Genomic DNA, 16,964 nt, shown 5'->3' with positions numbered 1-16,964 from the left:
AGCCTCTTCTCCCTCTCTTAGTCTCTCAGGAAAGACTGAAGGTAACATGTGGAAGGACTCGGATACATTCGTCTACTTGACAATGTCCGCTGAGTGGCTATTCTAGGCCAGGCTATGACACATGGGCCCTACCTCCTGTAGCTGGCAGCTGGTGGGAAAAAAATAGATAATGAGACAGATAATTGCAGGACATATGATCAGTGCCATGTTCAAGTGTGGAAGAGAGAGTGACTCATGCCACCTGTGATGGGGAGGGCAAGCTCAAAGAGGAGGGAACCGTGAAGGGTAAACAGAAATCAGGCAGAGAAAGGAGAGAAGAGGCTTGCCAAGCCAGGAAGCAAGGTGTTCAGCAGCCTGGAGGCATAAGAGGACATCATGTTTAGCGGGCAGCAAGGAGCTCAATGTGACTGGACCATCAGTGAAAAGATGTGGAGTGCCAAGGGTTTAGGAACTGGGTGATGTAATTTGTAGGTAGGCTGGGAAAGACCTTGAACGAGGAGTAGAGAATGTGGATTTTAACCTGAGAGCAGATTCCTGCATTTCTCATGAAACCTCTGTTTCTTACAAGAAAGAACATTTGAATACCAAAAGAATATGAAAGAAAAGGACCTCAGAGCTTAAGTTTCAAATAAACTCAACTTCATGGAAAATTCACTACGTTACCCTTACTTTCCAAATTTCACCACAGACAGACCAGAGGAAATTCCACCACTGTCAAACAATGCCTGATAGACTGCTGATTGGAGATGACTGCTGAAGGCCAGGGGAGTTGAGATGTTGACGTGGGGAGTTGAGACATTGACTTGGATTTTTGGATAGACCCTCCAGCAGGTGGTGAAGACCGGTTGGAGGATGAGAAACTGAAAGCAGGGGGCCAAGATAAAGGTCACATGAAAGGGTCCACCCTGCCAATGCAATGGGCCTACAGGCAAGTAGAGAGTGAGATGGAATGTGCCACTGAGATGTGGCAGCAATCAGGTCAGGTTTCCTAATTCTAAGTTTATTGCTTTTTCCACCAAAGCACACTATGATCATTGTGATCATAACAAAATTAATATCCTTGAGCCTCACACACCCACCTGCCCTTTCTCCTGAAATGTAAAAGAAAGATGCAGTCTGCATGTAAGTAAGGTTGGCTGCTCTTCCTGGTGCTCTGAGATACGACAAGATATCTGGGTCTCAGGGTCTGAGGAGGCAGAAGTGGGGCTCCCCCTATTCAGACAAGAGAGAGAACTGGCCAGAAGCAGGGGACTGGTGCTGGGAAGCACAAGAGGCTGCTGTGACGTGGCTGCCACCAGGGCAGAAGTCATCACGCTATTCTCTGTGCAGGCCAGACCACACCTGGACAGGCAGAAAGCTGATCTATTACCTCACCTCCCTCCCTAGGAAGCAGCTTATAGTTCCATCGTTCCAGGATTCCATGGTTCTTCTGGGTAGCTTTAGGCAAAGATTTCTTATTACTGTACTGACTTATGACTCAGCCAATCAGCAAGACATCCAGACACTAAGACACCACCATGGACCTCGTGAGTGGTCAAACTACAGCATCTTACCTTCTTGGGAAGGTGGTCCTGTCTTCTCTGGAGCTGAGAGGAGGCTGATGCACATGTAGTACAGGAAACTGGAACACACCTGGTTCAGGGCTGAGTGACTTAGTGAGAGGAAAGGAAGACAGAACAAGAGAGAGGACATTGCTACTCTGGCTGGGACAGCATTATCTCTGCCAGGTACTGAGGCACCACTGCTTTGTACCAGAGCCCAAGGAAATTCTAACCATGGCCCTGGTAGAGAAGGTTGAAGGTCTAGAGGTGGCTGTGAAAAGTAAATATGGAACCTGCTGCCCACAGGTGTAACTTAGTCACTTGGCCCATGTAAGTATTCACGAAAAATTTCCTGAAAAAAGTAAGTGGAGCTACTAAGCTCCAAACTAATAAAACATATAAACAAAATGTGCTCCCGGGTCAGGAAGGGGCTAGCAAATACTAGAAAAAGGGGAAACTGTTGAACCCAAAATGAGTGATTCAGGAGAATTACAAACATCCAAAACTGTGAATCTAAACCCAGGTGGATCCCTGTATTCGCTCCTGAATGTCAGTTGTTCTGTCCAGAGATACGGAAGGAGGGCTAGATAGTACACTGAGGTTACCCTGAGGACTGTAGGCAGTAACAAGTGGAATCTGCCAAGCAAATGCAGAAACAGGTAGCAAGTCAGAAATGGGAAGGCTGCTCCAGAAACCTAATGAGAGAGATTGAAGCAGCAACCTCTCTACTTTATATAAGAGAGCCTCTCCTCCGGAATTGCTGGGCTCTCCTCTGGAATTTATGACCTCTTGATGGACATGGCATCAGTTACCCTGTGAGGGCCTCAGCTTCCTGGTCTATAAAATGAGGGTTAGACAAATGATCTCTAAGAGCCCTTCCAGTTTTGATGCTAAAAGCTGCCCTTCTGAGTATCACATGGAATGAGAGTCTTATCAGAACCAGATAAGTAGAAGCTAAAGAAGCCCATCCAGCTTATACCATCAGGTGCTGAGCAATTCTGACACCGTGTCAATCCCTCCACGGTCCTATAACTAAACCACACCAGTCAGAAATTTCCACTTGTCCAGTCAAGAAGGACACTTGGCCCCTTGGGACAATACATACCTCAGGCCACTGCAGAACCTAGCCTTCAGTTCCAGGGCCAGTCGTATGAAGGATGAGGCAGCTTGCGAGAATTGGGAAAAAGAGAGTGGTTTAAGCCAGGCTTGTTACAGGGATTCTCAAGTCTGAGTGGTACTATTTTTGGAGTCACACAGACCTCGGTTCAAATATGCTCCATCGCTAACTAGTAACGTGACCTTGAGACACTAACTTACCTTCTCTGAGATTCAGTTTCGATATCTATACCTCAAAGCCTGCTGTGAAACTAAGTAAGATATATGTATATAGAAGATCTAACAAATACTTAGCTCAGAGCAAGTGCTGAATAAAAGTTCACCTTCTTTTCTGATGAACATTCCGCATTAGCTGGGGACCCTGGCCCAGTCCCCTGCATTGCCTGACTCTCCTAGTCTTCCCCTCCCACTTCACCCTGCTTAAAAGTGACCACTGTCCTGCCCATTCCGGGCCCCTGTAAGAGCAGGATTCTAGACAAGAGCTACCACTGCCCCAGCTCGTGTTGAGGATAATCTGTATTCTATCCTAGGGCTTCTGGTAGGGAATTAACTTCTCAGAGTCTCACAGCAACTTTCTGAGACAGCAGTTTAACCCATGGCTCTGATCTGGAACCTTCTTGACTCAGAGAAGTATCAATTAATTTGAGAACTGCCTTTAAAGACTTCTGATTGCTGGATGATATATCCTTCCACGCAACACTAGGCAGAGTGTGGATGTTGATTCTGAACGAATGAGTAACCCTCCACCCACAGGTTGTACTCTCTCTGAGTACCCTGAGCAACTGCCTAAGGCGCCAGCCTCCCTTCCAACTTCCACACTTGCTTGCAGCCTACCGAGCTTCTTGGAGAATTTCTCCTTCATGTGAGGGACGATGACAAAAAGGCTGTGCAGAACCGAGAGGAAAACCTCCATCACGGCTGGGTGAGTGGCCTGCTCCCAGTACCTCTGCAAAGAACCAAGAGGGAGCGCATAGTCCACTAGGGCTGAACCTCTGAAGAAGAAAGAGCATCAGCAAAAATTGCATCATCTAGCAGAAACAGACTAAATTCTTTCATCTGATGGACACAAAAAAGCTCAGAGACCTGAAGTCACAAGCCTACCTCCAAGGCTTACATCTGCCACTTAATAAACTGTGCAAGAGTCACTACTGCTCTGGGCATCTACCAAAGAGTAAACCAGGAATAACCACAAGTCCTACCTCCCAGAAACAAATCACATCTCACATGTAAAAAGCACTTTCTAAACTATGCATTATAGTGATATGAATGACACTCATGTTTCTAACATATAATAATATGGTTCACAAACTTCATGTTTATTTTTCATGTGATCTTTGAACAGAATCACGAGGCAGCCTGATGTGGTAGACAGAGTAGAGAAACTTGGGTCCTATTTCAAGCTTTGCACAAGGTCGCTGTGTGCCCTGGGTCAGTCACTCCCTCCCCTTTCACTGTTTCGGTTCCTCATGTATAAATAGCCAGGGCCTCAGGGATGTGGTTCTTACAGATACTTTTCATTTGGTCTTCAAACCAAGTTTGTTTTCAACTAGAAAAGTAAGACAAGTTCATCAGAGAAAATGTATAAAATACTGAAAAGTAGAAAGCAAGAATAACACAATAATTCTATGATCTAATTCTAGATCTAGCTCTAACACTTCTTAAATCTAGGAGGAAGGCAGAGAAGGGGAAGAAACCAAAGTGAATGGCCCAACTATTATTGTTAGTGTGTGCCAATCAGGGTTGTAACCCATGGCCCCTGGGAGTTACCTCCTAAAGACCCTGGCATGCTAGCTCAAAGGCTTCTTCAAGGAACAGAGGCTTTCCTGTCATAGCCAGAGGATGCTCCCCTGCTGCCATCTACTGTTTCCAGTGGGTGTTTTGGAGGTTTCCTTTCCCAACTAACAGACTGTTCATAGGATGTCCAAAACTCAAACAGGACAAGACTCACCCAGGGTCATCTGGGCAGTCAACACTATGGACCCTGCTCTTCCTACCATCTTTGTCTCAAGTCAGCTCAAAACCAGGTCTCTTGAGAGTAGCCATCTCTGATGTTACAGAACTCACATATGTGCTACTTACTGAAGCCTAAATTACACTGACTGTTGCTCTTTGCATGCCTAGTCACTTAGTCGTGTGCAACTCTTTTGTGACCAGCCCCCCGCCCCGGACCACAGCCCACCAGGCTCCTCTGTCCATGGGATTTTTTAGGCAAGAACATCAGAGTGGGTTGCCATTTTTACTAGGCAGACAAAACACATGGGTTCAAACCTCAGCACTGTCATATACTTGCTTTACAGCCATAGAAAAATCATCTTTAAATTGGGGAAAATCATAGGACCTATTTCACAGGGTTAATGGGAGGGTTAAATTAAGTTCTGAATATAAGGCATTTATCACTTCATTAACACGTGCCAAAGAATTGATGCTTTTGATCTGTGGTGCTGGAGAAGACTCTTGAGAGTCCCTTGGACTGCAAGGAGATCCAACCAGTCAATCCTAAAGGAAATCAGTCATGAATATTCACAGGAAGTTCCAATACTTTGGTCACCTGATTCGAAGAACTGACTCATTGGAAAAGATCCTGATGCTGGGAAAGATTGAGGGCAGGAGGAGAAGAGTCGGACACAACTGAGCGACTGAACTGAAGCATTACCGATTTATTATTTTATTACTACTACTTTCTACTTTTTAAGAGGCATCTATTAATCTAAAGTGTTTGCAACAAAACACTGTACTGTGATTTTAAAACCAAAGGAAAAGTAGCTGCAAGAACAACACTGCTAAGACCCTCAGAAGGTCTCGTTCAGTGTCGAGTCACTGTCCTGTGCCTCTCAGCCTGGCTTGCTTTCACATCTTTCTCCTCCTCAAGATCCTTACTGCCCAACCCACCATCACCATGGGGATACACAGGGAGTCACAGGCACTGAGGAGAAATTCTGAGAAGGCCTCCAAAGTGTCTTCTTTCTCAGCACTGGGAGCTGTGAATGGATTCTCCTGGGCTGAAGGCTCCCTCTGGAATTCCATAGCCAACCTGAGAAATAAATATGAGTATATTTACTACTGTCTAAGCAACAAGGTCAGATTCATCCTCTTAGAGGGATTTCTGAGTTCAGGGCTCAGGGAAAGCATCCCCACCAGCAGACCTGGAGAAAACTCCGGAGGCCTCAGTGAGAGAGAACCTGGTCTTGGGCCCTACCTTCAGCTTTGAGCTCCCTGTCCTCTCTCCCATAACACGTGACACTCCACCCGACTATGTGCGTTAATATTTCCCTCGACATACCATGCTGTCTGCTGCTTCACATCTCTTTGCCTATATGTGTGGTGCTCTCTCTGTTTGGAACGCCTTCCCCAGGTTCATGACAATGTAACGGATTGCACACATATACACAAAACTGTCTCTGTTTCCAAGAGACTGTGAGCTCCTTTTGGGCAAGAGCTGATCTGAGTTATCTACTTTCACTGTTAGCATCAGGGCTGGCACACAGTAGGTACAACAAATGTTTGTTGATGAGAACTGAATTAATCCAACAAGCAGTCAGTGAATACGTGGAGCGCTAGGTTACTTGGGATGAGGCACAAAGCTGAATGAGATACGACTTCATTGCACAGTAACAAAAACCTCACCAGAAGGGAACCTTTAGAGAACTCCTCCATACTCACTCCAAACTCACACACATCCCCATTCTCCACCCCAGCTAAAGTCCTCTCACTATGCAGCAAAGCATCAGAAATCAAGTGCTGCTTCTAGAACTTCACCCTTTGTCCACTCCTCTCTGTACCCACCCTCCATGCTACTACCTCATCAGACCATAAAGAGCTCCTCACCTGCAGGCATTTCTAAATCCCTCCAGAGTGTTCAAGAGGAACTTCCCTCTTCGAAGAATGGCCCTCTCCGAATTTCTATTGGAGGCGTGGCCCTGAGGTGAGAAGGAAAGAGGGAAACTACTGGTCAAGTACATACTCTGTATTCCAGTCTTTGCTTAGAGGACTACAGACGTCTTCCTCCCACACTGGAGTCTGGCATTCCCACACACCTAACACTTCCCAGGGGGTCTTAGGGATATCCTCAAAAATTCAGACATCTAGTAGCTCCTTTAAAAACATGGTACAAAGGAGAACCTTAACCCCTTGTCTCCCTATGAAGCACAGGACTGGTTCTTGTTCTATTATACACAGAAAGCTGTCACAGGCTAGTCGACATTAGCCTAACTGGCTGTAACACCCATATTAGTTGCTCCAAAACACACAAATTCCCCCACCGTATCATGTGCAAAGAGCTTAGTTTCCAAAGTTAATCTAGAAGACATAAAGCACACGTATTAATAGTATTTCCTCTGATATTTTAAGCCTATGGACCACTAAAAGCCAACAATTATGACACACTGCACACTCGTCAGATTCTCTGATTCTAGTGAACCCAGCCTTAAATAATTTTGTGAGCATGTTTACCCTACCCACTTGGATGATATAAAAGACAAAGTATGCAGCAGGCCCTGGGATTTACTACCCAAACTCAGGTCTTTGCTAGCTTTGGACCTAAGAGAAAAACTGCTTAACCCCTGCGGCTTTGGTTTCCTCACGAGGATAACAATTATTAAGCCTCGCAGCTCTGCAGTTACGGTAAAAAAATAACATCTAGTTGTAAGTGTGTGCATGAGAAAAAGCTACAAAGTGGCATATAAAGATAATGCAATGTACTAATTATCCTCTAAAAAACAGAGCAGCATGATCTCCAGAAACAGCAGCTGCTGTGCACTAACCAGGGGCCTCCAGTTCAGCGGCGTCTGGGACAGATCGGCACACCGGCTCAGCATGTCTTTGACCAAGGCCTGCAGCTCCTTGTACAGCACAGGTAGCGCACTCTGATGATCCTTCCTGCACACAGGAAGACAAAGGTAGGCCTATGGTGAGGTCAGGATACCCCAAGATAGCCCCAGGTTCTCAGGCAATGAGGGGGCATGTGGTGGATCCGAACTTGGGTCCAGGAACTGATCTGACAAAAATCCCAGCTCCAGCACTTGTCTGCTGCGTGACTTTATGCACATTCCTCATCCTCTCCAGCCCTCAGCTTCCTCATCTAGTAAGTGAAAGGTAACAGTACTGTCCTTATAGAATTATGCTAAGGATCAAATTGGATAATGTATGCAAAGAACTCAGGAAGTGCTTACTAGATAGGAAGTCCTTATAGATGGCAGCTATGACTATGACTGGGCTTCCCAGGTGGCACTAGTGGTAAAGAGCCCACTTGCCAATACAGGAGATGTAAGAGATGTGGATTCGGTCCCTGGGTCGGGAAGATGCCCTGGAGGAGGACATGGCAACCCACTCCAGTACTCTTGTCCAGAGAGTCCCCACGGACAGAGGAGCCTGGCAGGCTACAGTCCGTAGGGTTGCACAGAGTCAGACATGACCGAAGCGACTCAGCACTCGTGCATGCACGCACATGACTATGGTTATTGTTATTAAGGATACAGAGGGTTTTCTCACTGAAAAGGATCTCCCAATTAAAGAAGTACTACCTAGAACAGAAGGTGTATCAAGAGATGCATATGGCCACTGTTCTCAAATAATTGATAAGCTCTCTTATTTTTTCAATTAATTTAATTGGAGGATAATTACTATGCAATATCGTGATGGTTTTCACCATACACCAACATGAATCAGCCACAGGTATACATGTGTCCCCTCATCCTGAACCTTCCTCCCACCCCCCTCCCCACCCTATTCCAAGCTCTCTTAGAGAAGAAAAATCAAATCTGACTTCTGCTACCTTGATGAGGAAAATCATGATCAATAGGTATATGTTATCAAGGACCCAGATTTTATTTAAGGAATGAATATAAGGAAGAACTTTCTAAGAGTCAAAACGCTATAGAGGCACACAACACTGTAAATTAACTATACGTCAATAAAATTTTTTTAGAGCTGAAAAAATCTCTATAGAGGTAGACAGGAGTATCTAGGAGAAAGCGAGCTCTCTTGGAGATTATAAACAGAGACTGGAAACTATGTTTGGAGAATCAATTAATATGAGAATGTGAAACAATGTGAAAAGTAACACTTACAGTCCATTTGAACTCTCATATTTCTATAGACTCAGAGGAGGCAAAAGTCATGATTAGTCTAAATGTGAGCTCCAAGAGGCCAGGGGCCAGTTCTGCCTTTTCACTTTACCTAACAGAACTAGATGCACTGTAAATTGATGCTAAATTTAAAAAAAAAGTTAAAGAAATGAATGACTGACTACTTGACAGAGTATAGTTTGCCGTATTGATTTCCTAGAAATGCTATGATAAGTTACCATAAACTGTGTTACTTAAAACAACAGAAATTCATTCTCACATTCTGAGTGCTGAAGTCTGCAGTCAAGGTGTCAGCCCCTCCAAAGGCTCTAGGGAAGAACCCTGCCTTGCTTCTTAGCTTCCGGTGGTTGCTGGCAATCCTTACCGTAGCCTTACCATGGCTTATAGACGCATGATCCCAATTTCTGCCTCGGTCTTCACATGGCCCTCTATGTGTGCCTGTGTCCAAACTCCCTTCTCGTTCTAAGGGAATCAGCCACTGGATTCAGGAGCCCACACTGTATGGCCTCATCTTAACTCAACTGTATCTACAAAGGCCCTATTTCCAAACAAGGGCATACATTTTAGAGGGATGCTAATTCAACCCAACGCAGTAACTAAACCTATGTTAACCCTCATCTCTGGGCTGTTTTTGAACTCTGAGAGCAATCGATTGGGCCTTCTAATTGCTCAGTTAACTGTATATAGTGAAGGCTTGATTTCCCCTTTTCCTTCTGGAAGCTCTTTCATTTTTTCCCCCCTTTTTAGACTTTATCTTTTACAACAGTTTTAGATTTACAGAAACAAATACAGAAGATAGTGCAGTGTTCCCATACTCCCCCAGGCCTACTGCAGTTTCCCCTACTGTTAACACACTGCATTAGCGCGGCACATCTGTTACAATTAGTGAACAGTATTGAATGGAAGCTCTAACTTTCTATCCTACATTGACAGCCAAGCTCTGGCTCTGCCATCTTTACGTTCTTTCAACAGTTGTCACTCCTCATTCCCTCTTCTGGTTGGGCTTCCCAGAGACCTTCCGAATCACTGCACCTCAGAGGGACCACCTCACTAAACATTCAGGAAAATTAAAGTCAAAAATAAAAGCATCTAAGGATTAATAACCCCCACCCACATGTTTTTACCAATCCTAGTCCTTCCACAAATCTATTTCTCTCATCCCTTATGTATGTATATGTTAGTATACATAATAAAATTAACATTTATAATGTTAATAATATAAGGTTATTAATCCTTTGTAACCCCTTGGACTGTAGCCCACCAGGCTCCTCTGTCCATGGGGTTCTCCAGGCAAGAATACTGGAGTGGGTAGCCATTCTCCAGGGGATCTTCCCAACCCTGGGATCAAAACTGGGTCTCCTGCACTGCAGGCAGATTCTTTACCATCTGAGCCACCAGGGAAGCCCCTGTAGCACAGCTCAAACCCTGCCTCCTGCCTGAAAGGTGCTATCAGTGTCCCATAACACTGACCTCCTGGGAGACTTGCAGCTCTGCCTGGCAACTTCTGATTGACTCTTGCTCTTACTCTAGGCCTTTGTTACCCTGTAGGTTTACTCATCTCACTCTTGTTAGGATTCATGCCCCAGTTTTAGAGATTCAAATCCAGGAAAGGACAAAAGGGGAAAAGAGACAAACTGAAGCCATTATAATATAAATGCTATTCTTTTAGTTTTTAGAAGCAATTTTATGCAACTGACAAAGACTTAATTATGGTTACAGATGAGACTATAAATGTTAACAACCTTTACAATATAAATTAAAAGTACAATACAAAATTAAAGGTACAGCTGATATTGAGAAGTAGGAAGTAAGGAGAAAGCTAAGGAAGAGCTGGGGTGCTAATATACCTAGCTAACCAAGTAGGGTGTCAAGAGATACTGCTTCAAGTTGAGGGAACAAGAAATACAAGTTTTAAGCATATTTAAAAGCTTGAAAACAAAATATTAACTAGCAAAAACGTCAAGGAAATGTAGAGAAGGCAAAACAGCTAAGTCTTGGTCTTTCCTATTGGCACGTCAATGAAATGAAATGTTCTAAATGGACAAAGAAATAACATTGCACTCATATTGTTTTGAGTTAGGGAAATAAGTCACCGCAACTAAAACCAAAATGAGTTAAAATTAGTTTCCTTTAGTAAGTAGGGACAGAGGACTTTTTCTTTTCATTATAAACCTTGTGCATGTTTTATTTTTTATTGCTTAAATATATTACTTTGTCAGATTTTTAAAAGGGAGAATATAGAAACAAAGTAAAATTTTCTATATAAATAAATATTGGTTTCCTTCATTAGTTTTTCCAAGATCAAGCATCTTACTAAGGAATGATTCCCCATTTTGACCCTAGGATCATTTAGTCTCACCATCCATTTTAACATCATTCACATACTATCTATTAGGAGTGAGGCATATAGCAGTTAAAAAAAAAAAACATGATCTTTTAATTCTTGGAGATTATGTTATATTGTGGAGAAGACACAAAACAGATTAATAAACAAGAACTTTCAAGTAGGTGCTGCAATAGCCAAATGGGTCAGTTAGGAAAGGACACTCTGAATGAGACCTCAATGATGGAAAGAGGCCAGTCATGCAAAGATTTAAGGGTAACAGCATTTTAGGCAGAAGGAAAAATTAGAAGAAAGTGGAAGCAAAGTCCAGACTAAAAAAAAAGACTGAGTTTTAAAAAGTTATATCCACAAAATAAATACAGAATAAAATCCTATTTTAAAAGACATGCAAAGAATTGGAAGGAACTCTTCCAAATTAAAATACTAAAGTAGAAGTAAAATATTCAATAGTAGAGTTGAAAAATAAAGTCAAGAAAATCTCCTGGAAACTAGCACATAATGACAAAAAGATGAAAAACTGTCAGACAAAGAAAAGAAACAAAACAAAAAAATCAGATGACCAATCCAGGATGCCCAACATCCAAATGGCAGTTTCATAAAGGCAGAACAGAGTAAGCAGAATAATGGAAAGAAATAATTCAATGAAATTTCCCTGACCTAAAGGACAAGTATCCTCTGGAAGCTACTCTGGCCTTGACAGGCCTCTGGGAACACGCAGAGGTGGAAAGTTCAGTCTGTCTGAGTCTCTCACCTCAGAAAGGCAGAAATGGCCTTCAGTGCCTCAGCAGCCACCTCCAGCACAGGGCTGCTCACTGCCTCTCGGAGGGCACGGCCAGCATCTCTGCACATGGCTGAGCTTGTGAACAGCTTGATCTCTTCTGGCTGCCTGAGAAATTGTAAATGAAGAATAAGCGTGTGGACTCCCATCACTGACCCCACCAGGAATAAATACTTCCAGTTCTTTGCTTCTCCAGTCTGGCCCCTGCAGGCTTGATGCTCCGCCACTTAGCTCACCGAGTCAGGATCTCAGCAAAGAGCAGCAGGCCCTGCTTGTGCAGCTCGGTGTTGTTCATCCTTAGGCTTTCCTGTAGGCTCCTCACCACCGACTCAATCCCTACCTCAAAATAACACAGCAGAGGCCAGGGATCAGTGCCCAGGAGTCTCCTTCCTGCCTTCCCAGGAGAGAGGAAAGGCTCTGGACAGCACACAGTTGCTGGCAGCCCTCCTGGAGCAGTCCTGACAAGTTGAGCTGATGGGGCAGGGCTGTGAGATCTTTGAGGGCAGGCCCTTGTCTGATTCACCTCTGTCTTCCCAAACCCAGCACAACCCACAGCACAGGCCCTGGCATTCAAGGTATTTTGTCAATGCCTATTGGCTGGGCTACTATACCTTCTCTACTACATACACTCCTATTTCTCCTCAAAGAATCAGCTCAGACCTCCACTCTCCAGGAAGCCTTCTCTGGTCCACTCAGGCAGAGCTATGGGCCTCCCCAGGCCTCCTCCACCTCTTGTCCAGCCCCTTGAGTATAACCCTAACCACCTTGTTTATATCTCCCTCCCCTTCCAGAGGACAGGGACAACGTTATATGTATCTCTAAATCTCTAGCTCCCAGCCTGATGACTGGCATAGCATAGGAACACAGAATATGAATAACTGAATGTGCCCAGTCTAAAAATCTAGATGTGATATAAAAAGTCACAGACAAGGAAGGTATTACCATGAAAGAAGAAGGGATAGTTTCAAAAAACTTTGAAAGGTTAAATCAAAGTTGGGGGACTAATTAGATGGGGAGATTTCTGGGGCACAGGAAAAGACTGCTCCAAGGCTGATAAGGTTGTTCTTAAGGTACAACAGGAATTCATCTCGTGGCTGATAGGAGTGTCCTTTTCTCGCTAAACATATACTTCCGCCAATTAACGGAGAGCAGAACTGTTTGGATATCACTGCTGGCCTGTGGAATCTGGTGACAAGTTGGGGCTGATGGAAATGACCAGACCAGCACATTCCTCCAAAGTATAGGCCAGCCCGCCCATCACTGCTGCTGCCACCTAACTTCAAGGTGCTGTCCACCCGAGCCAGAGCTAGTGCAGGACCCATAGTACCAACCATACACCGTGTGGCACTTGGAAAAGAAGAGTGGCTCTTCTGCCAGGAGTATCAAACAGTTGTAGCAGGACCAGACGAGCACTTCACTGGAAGAGGAGAGATGCTCAAAGAGGAACTCTGGCCAGGGAGAGAGGGAGGAAGCAATGTGAAAACTGTGTGATAATGCTCCCTTAACTAATATTACGGTTTAGATTTATTAAGCATCTCATACCTGTCACTTCATCTGTTCATATACCCTCGCCCTAAGACATGATCATTAATTCACAGATAAACCTGGAAAATGGCCTCTGGCTTATTGTCTAACTTCTTCTTTTTACAGATGGGGAAACTGAGGTCGAGAGAGAGACAGCTGGTGGTAGAAAAGGGACTAGAACCTAGGTCAAAGGGACTAGAACCTAGGTCCCCTAATTCTCAGGATGGGCAGCTACATGATGCAGAGAAAAGAGGTTTTAGAGCCAGAAAGCCTTGATTTTGTATCCCTTCTCTGCCAATGCTGAGCCTTGTCAATTTAAACCAGCTGTTTCCCTTCTCTGACTTCCCTGGTGGCTCAGACGGTAAAGCATCTGCCTGCAATGCAGGAGACCTGGGTTTGATCCCTGGGTCGGGAAGATCCCCTGGAGAAGGAAATGGCAACCCACTCCAGTATTCTTGCCTGGAGAACCCCACGGACGGAGGAGCCTGGTAGGCTACAGTCCATGGGGTCACAAAGAGTCGGACACGACTAGGTGACTTCACTCTCACTCTTTCCCTTCTCTAGTTCAATTTCCTTATTCATAAAACAGCAAAGATGAGGACCTAAATGTGGCAACATTTACAATGCACCTCAGGGCATATTTCCTGGCTCATCACAAACTTTCAAGACACATTAATTCCTTTTTTCCTACAGGTCTTTCTACTACCCCACACTAGATGTTTATTTCTAGATGGTTTATTCCTAGACTGGTCTAAAAGTCAGTAACAAATTGTTCAAAGTCAGTTAGAAATCTGTCAAAAGAGGATTCAGATTTCCTGAGGTGTATTTTCTAGACTCTGTCATATATAATGAATATGACACCAGCCAGTCCCTTCAGTATGCATAACAAAGAATCCCAACAGAACTGCTGCTGCCACTGCTACATAAAAATCTCCAGTCAGAATTCTGGGGTTCTCAGAGGAGAAAGTTAGAAGGGGATTCCCACCTGGGACGTCAGCGTGGATGAAGGCCAGGGCATGCTTCGCTGGTGAGTGGACTAATACTGCAGTTATACATTGGGCACTGGCCACCTGCAGAGTCTCATCTCTGGAGAGAAGAAGCTGGAGAAACAGGCAGCGAAATGCGCCAGTCACAACACAGACAGGACCAGAGGGAGGCACCTGGGCGCCTCAGGGCAAGAGCCTGATTGTCTCTGAATCCCTCCCACACTACTGGCACCAGGTGTAATCATGATACTTAAGGAGAGCAGCTGTGGATTATGGAAAAGAGTCTCTATGAAAAGCAGTAGGCCTGAAATAGAACAAAAGGACACAGTGGCAATCCAAGAACACCAAACCTGTCCCCAAGAATGCTCTGGCCTTCACTGACAAAAGTATTTTCACAGCCCTCGTCCAGTTTTGATGTCTGCAACAGGCCTGGGATGTGACAAGGCAAGGTTCTACTATTAGCCTCACTTAACAGAGTGTGCAGAAAAGAGTTAATACTGCAGACCTGAGACTGTAGCCTTAGAAAGTCCTGTCTGCAAGGTTGGTCACTCACCGAGTCTGGGAAGCTGAATTTCAGGAGGGTTCCCAATTCCCCCAGAACTGATAAGAGTGGCTCATTGTGACTAAACCATTTGTTCAAGCAATACAGTTTATGCTGCAAACCTGCTTTCTTTCTGGGAATCTAGGATTTTGGTATGTGCTAGGCAGAGGATACCTATATAATCAGATAGCTCCCAATTAAAACCTTGGGCACTGAGACTCTAAAAAGCTTTCCTGCTAAACATTTCATATATGCTGTCACAGTTCATTGCTGGAGGAATAGAGTGCATCTGTTGTGACCCCACTAGGAGAGGACTCTTGGAAGCTTGTGCCTGGTTTTCCCCTAGACCTCATCCCACATACCTTTCCCTTTGCTGATTTTGCTTGGTATTCTTTTGCTGTAATAGATCACAGCTGTGGATATAACTGTACACTGAATCCTGTGAGTCTTCCTAGTGAGTCACTGAAACTAGAGTGGTCTTGGGGACCCTTAACACACAAAGGAAGGAACGAAAGCTCACTAAAGTTACCTATGCCAGGCCACACAGCTCATAAGTGGCAAAGCTCAGGCAGACACTCAGGTCAGTTCAGTTCAGTTCATTCACTCAGTCGTGTCCGACTCTTTGCGACCCCATGAATCGCAGCACGCCAGGCCTCCCTGTCCATCACCAACTCCTAGAGTTCACTCAGACTCATGTCCATCGAGTCCGTGATGCCATCCAGCCATCTCATCCTCTGTCGTCCCCTTCTCCTCCTGCCCCCAATCCCTCCCAGCATCAGAGTCTTTTCCAATGAGTCAACTCTTCGCATGAGGTGGCCAAAGTACTGGAGTTTCAGCTTTAGCATCATTCCATCCAAAGAAATCTCAGGGTTGATCTCCTTCAGAATGGACTGGTTGGATCTCCTTGCAGTCCAAGGCACTCTCAAGAGTCTTCTCCAACACCACAGTTCAAAAGCATCAAGTTTTCGGCACTCAGCCTTCTTCACAGTCCAACTCTCACATCCATACATGACCACAGGAAAAACCATAGCCTTGACTAGATGGACCTTAGCCGGCAAAGTAATGTCTCTGCTTTTGAATATGCTATCTAGGTTAGTCATAACTTTTCTTCCAAGGAGTAAGCATCTTTTAATTTCATGGCTGCAGTCACCATCTCAGGTCAGCCACATCCAAATCTAGGAGTCTTTCCACAACTGAGATGCCTCCTTCATCAAAATTTTAAATCAGGTTACTCCTCTAATTTAAATATTTCAATGAATTTCCATTGAACTCTGAATAACATCCAAACTCCTACTAGACACCATAGCTATCAGGAGTCCCTAAAACACTTTCCATGGGGTCGCAGAGAGTCGGATATGACTGAGCAACAGAACTGAACTGAACAACACTTTCAGAAATCAAGGAAAGAGTTTAATGCAACCAGAGATTTTAAGTATAAAAGAAACTGGCCTTCTGGGGGGAAATGACAAGCAAAACATAGCACAAGACAGAGGAGAGAGTGCATGATTTTAGAGCTTCAAAGGAAAAGGACCAAGCTGCACATTTCTTGAGGACTACAAACTTAAACCCATCTCAGTTATGTTAGACTTAAAAATGGATAAACAGCCTTTCCATTTGCATGTAAAGGAGTTTCTAGATATTAATCTTTATCTTGTTCTCTTTTATATAGGAAATGACATGTATTTCAGTCATGCCTAGTGATAAAAGGCAAACCATTATTTTATGTACCACTAAGAAAGAAGAGCTATAATTAAACTATGACATACTATTAATGGTAAAATGTCTCCCAGTTTGAGAGCTGTTACAGTATTTAAACATTAGAAAAATGATATTTAACCATTAAGCAAAGCAATGATTCTTGGCTTAAAATGTATATTCCTTATTGTGTTGGGATTAGACTGACCAAAAACACAAAAAAAAGGAAGAATGGAAGTAGAATACAGACCAGTCCTTATTTAAAATTTTGATATTTTGTTCATCATTAATTTCTTGCATTAACTTTGACTTTTTTAAAATTCTGCATTAAAATACTATTTATCTTGATTGCTGAG

At 44.1% G+C, this 16,964-nt stretch overlaps 1 protein-coding gene across 3 annotated transcripts in view; it reads right to left on the bottom strand.

Moving 5' to 3' along the window:
• Window positions 1–16,964, bottom strand: part of MEI1 (meiotic double-stranded break formation protein 1) — a 55,532-nt gene that overhangs the window by 27,602 nt on the left and 10,966 nt on the right. For all 3 annotated transcript variants that reach the window (XR_011255351.1, XM_069581678.1, XM_069581679.1), the window contains exons 8-17: window positions 14,372–14,486; window positions 13,194–13,310; window positions 12,099–12,198; window positions 11,836–11,970; window positions 7,418–7,532; window positions 6,483–6,574; window positions 5,547–5,688; window positions 3,492–3,603; window positions 2,647–2,707; window positions 1,554–1,651 (exon numbers count right to left, since the gene is read on the bottom strand). Coding sequence is in view for 2 of the 3 variants with exons in the window: in XM_069581678.1 (XP_069437779.1) it covers window positions 1,554–1,651; window positions 2,647–2,707; window positions 3,492–3,603; window positions 5,547–5,688; window positions 6,483–6,574; window positions 7,418–7,532; window positions 11,836–11,970; window positions 12,099–12,198; window positions 13,194–13,310; window positions 14,372–14,486 (1,087 nt within the window). In the remaining variant the exon portion in view is untranslated. The remainder of the gene's footprint in view (window positions 1–1,553; window positions 1,652–2,646; window positions 2,708–3,491; window positions 3,604–5,546; window positions 5,689–6,482; window positions 6,575–7,417; window positions 7,533–11,835; window positions 11,971–12,098; window positions 12,199–13,193; window positions 13,311–14,371; window positions 14,487–16,964) is intronic.

The sequence above is a fragment of the Ovis canadensis genome, chromosome 3 (genome assembly GCF_042477335.2).
Source record: "Ovis canadensis isolate MfBH-ARS-UI-01 breed Bighorn chromosome 3, ARS-UI_OviCan_v2, whole genome shotgun sequence".
Lineage (NCBI taxonomy): Eukaryota > Metazoa > Chordata > Mammalia > Artiodactyla > Bovidae > Ovis > Ovis canadensis.
Note: the sequence above shows the minus strand (reverse complement) of the source record. Positions and strands in the feature narration are given on the sequence as shown.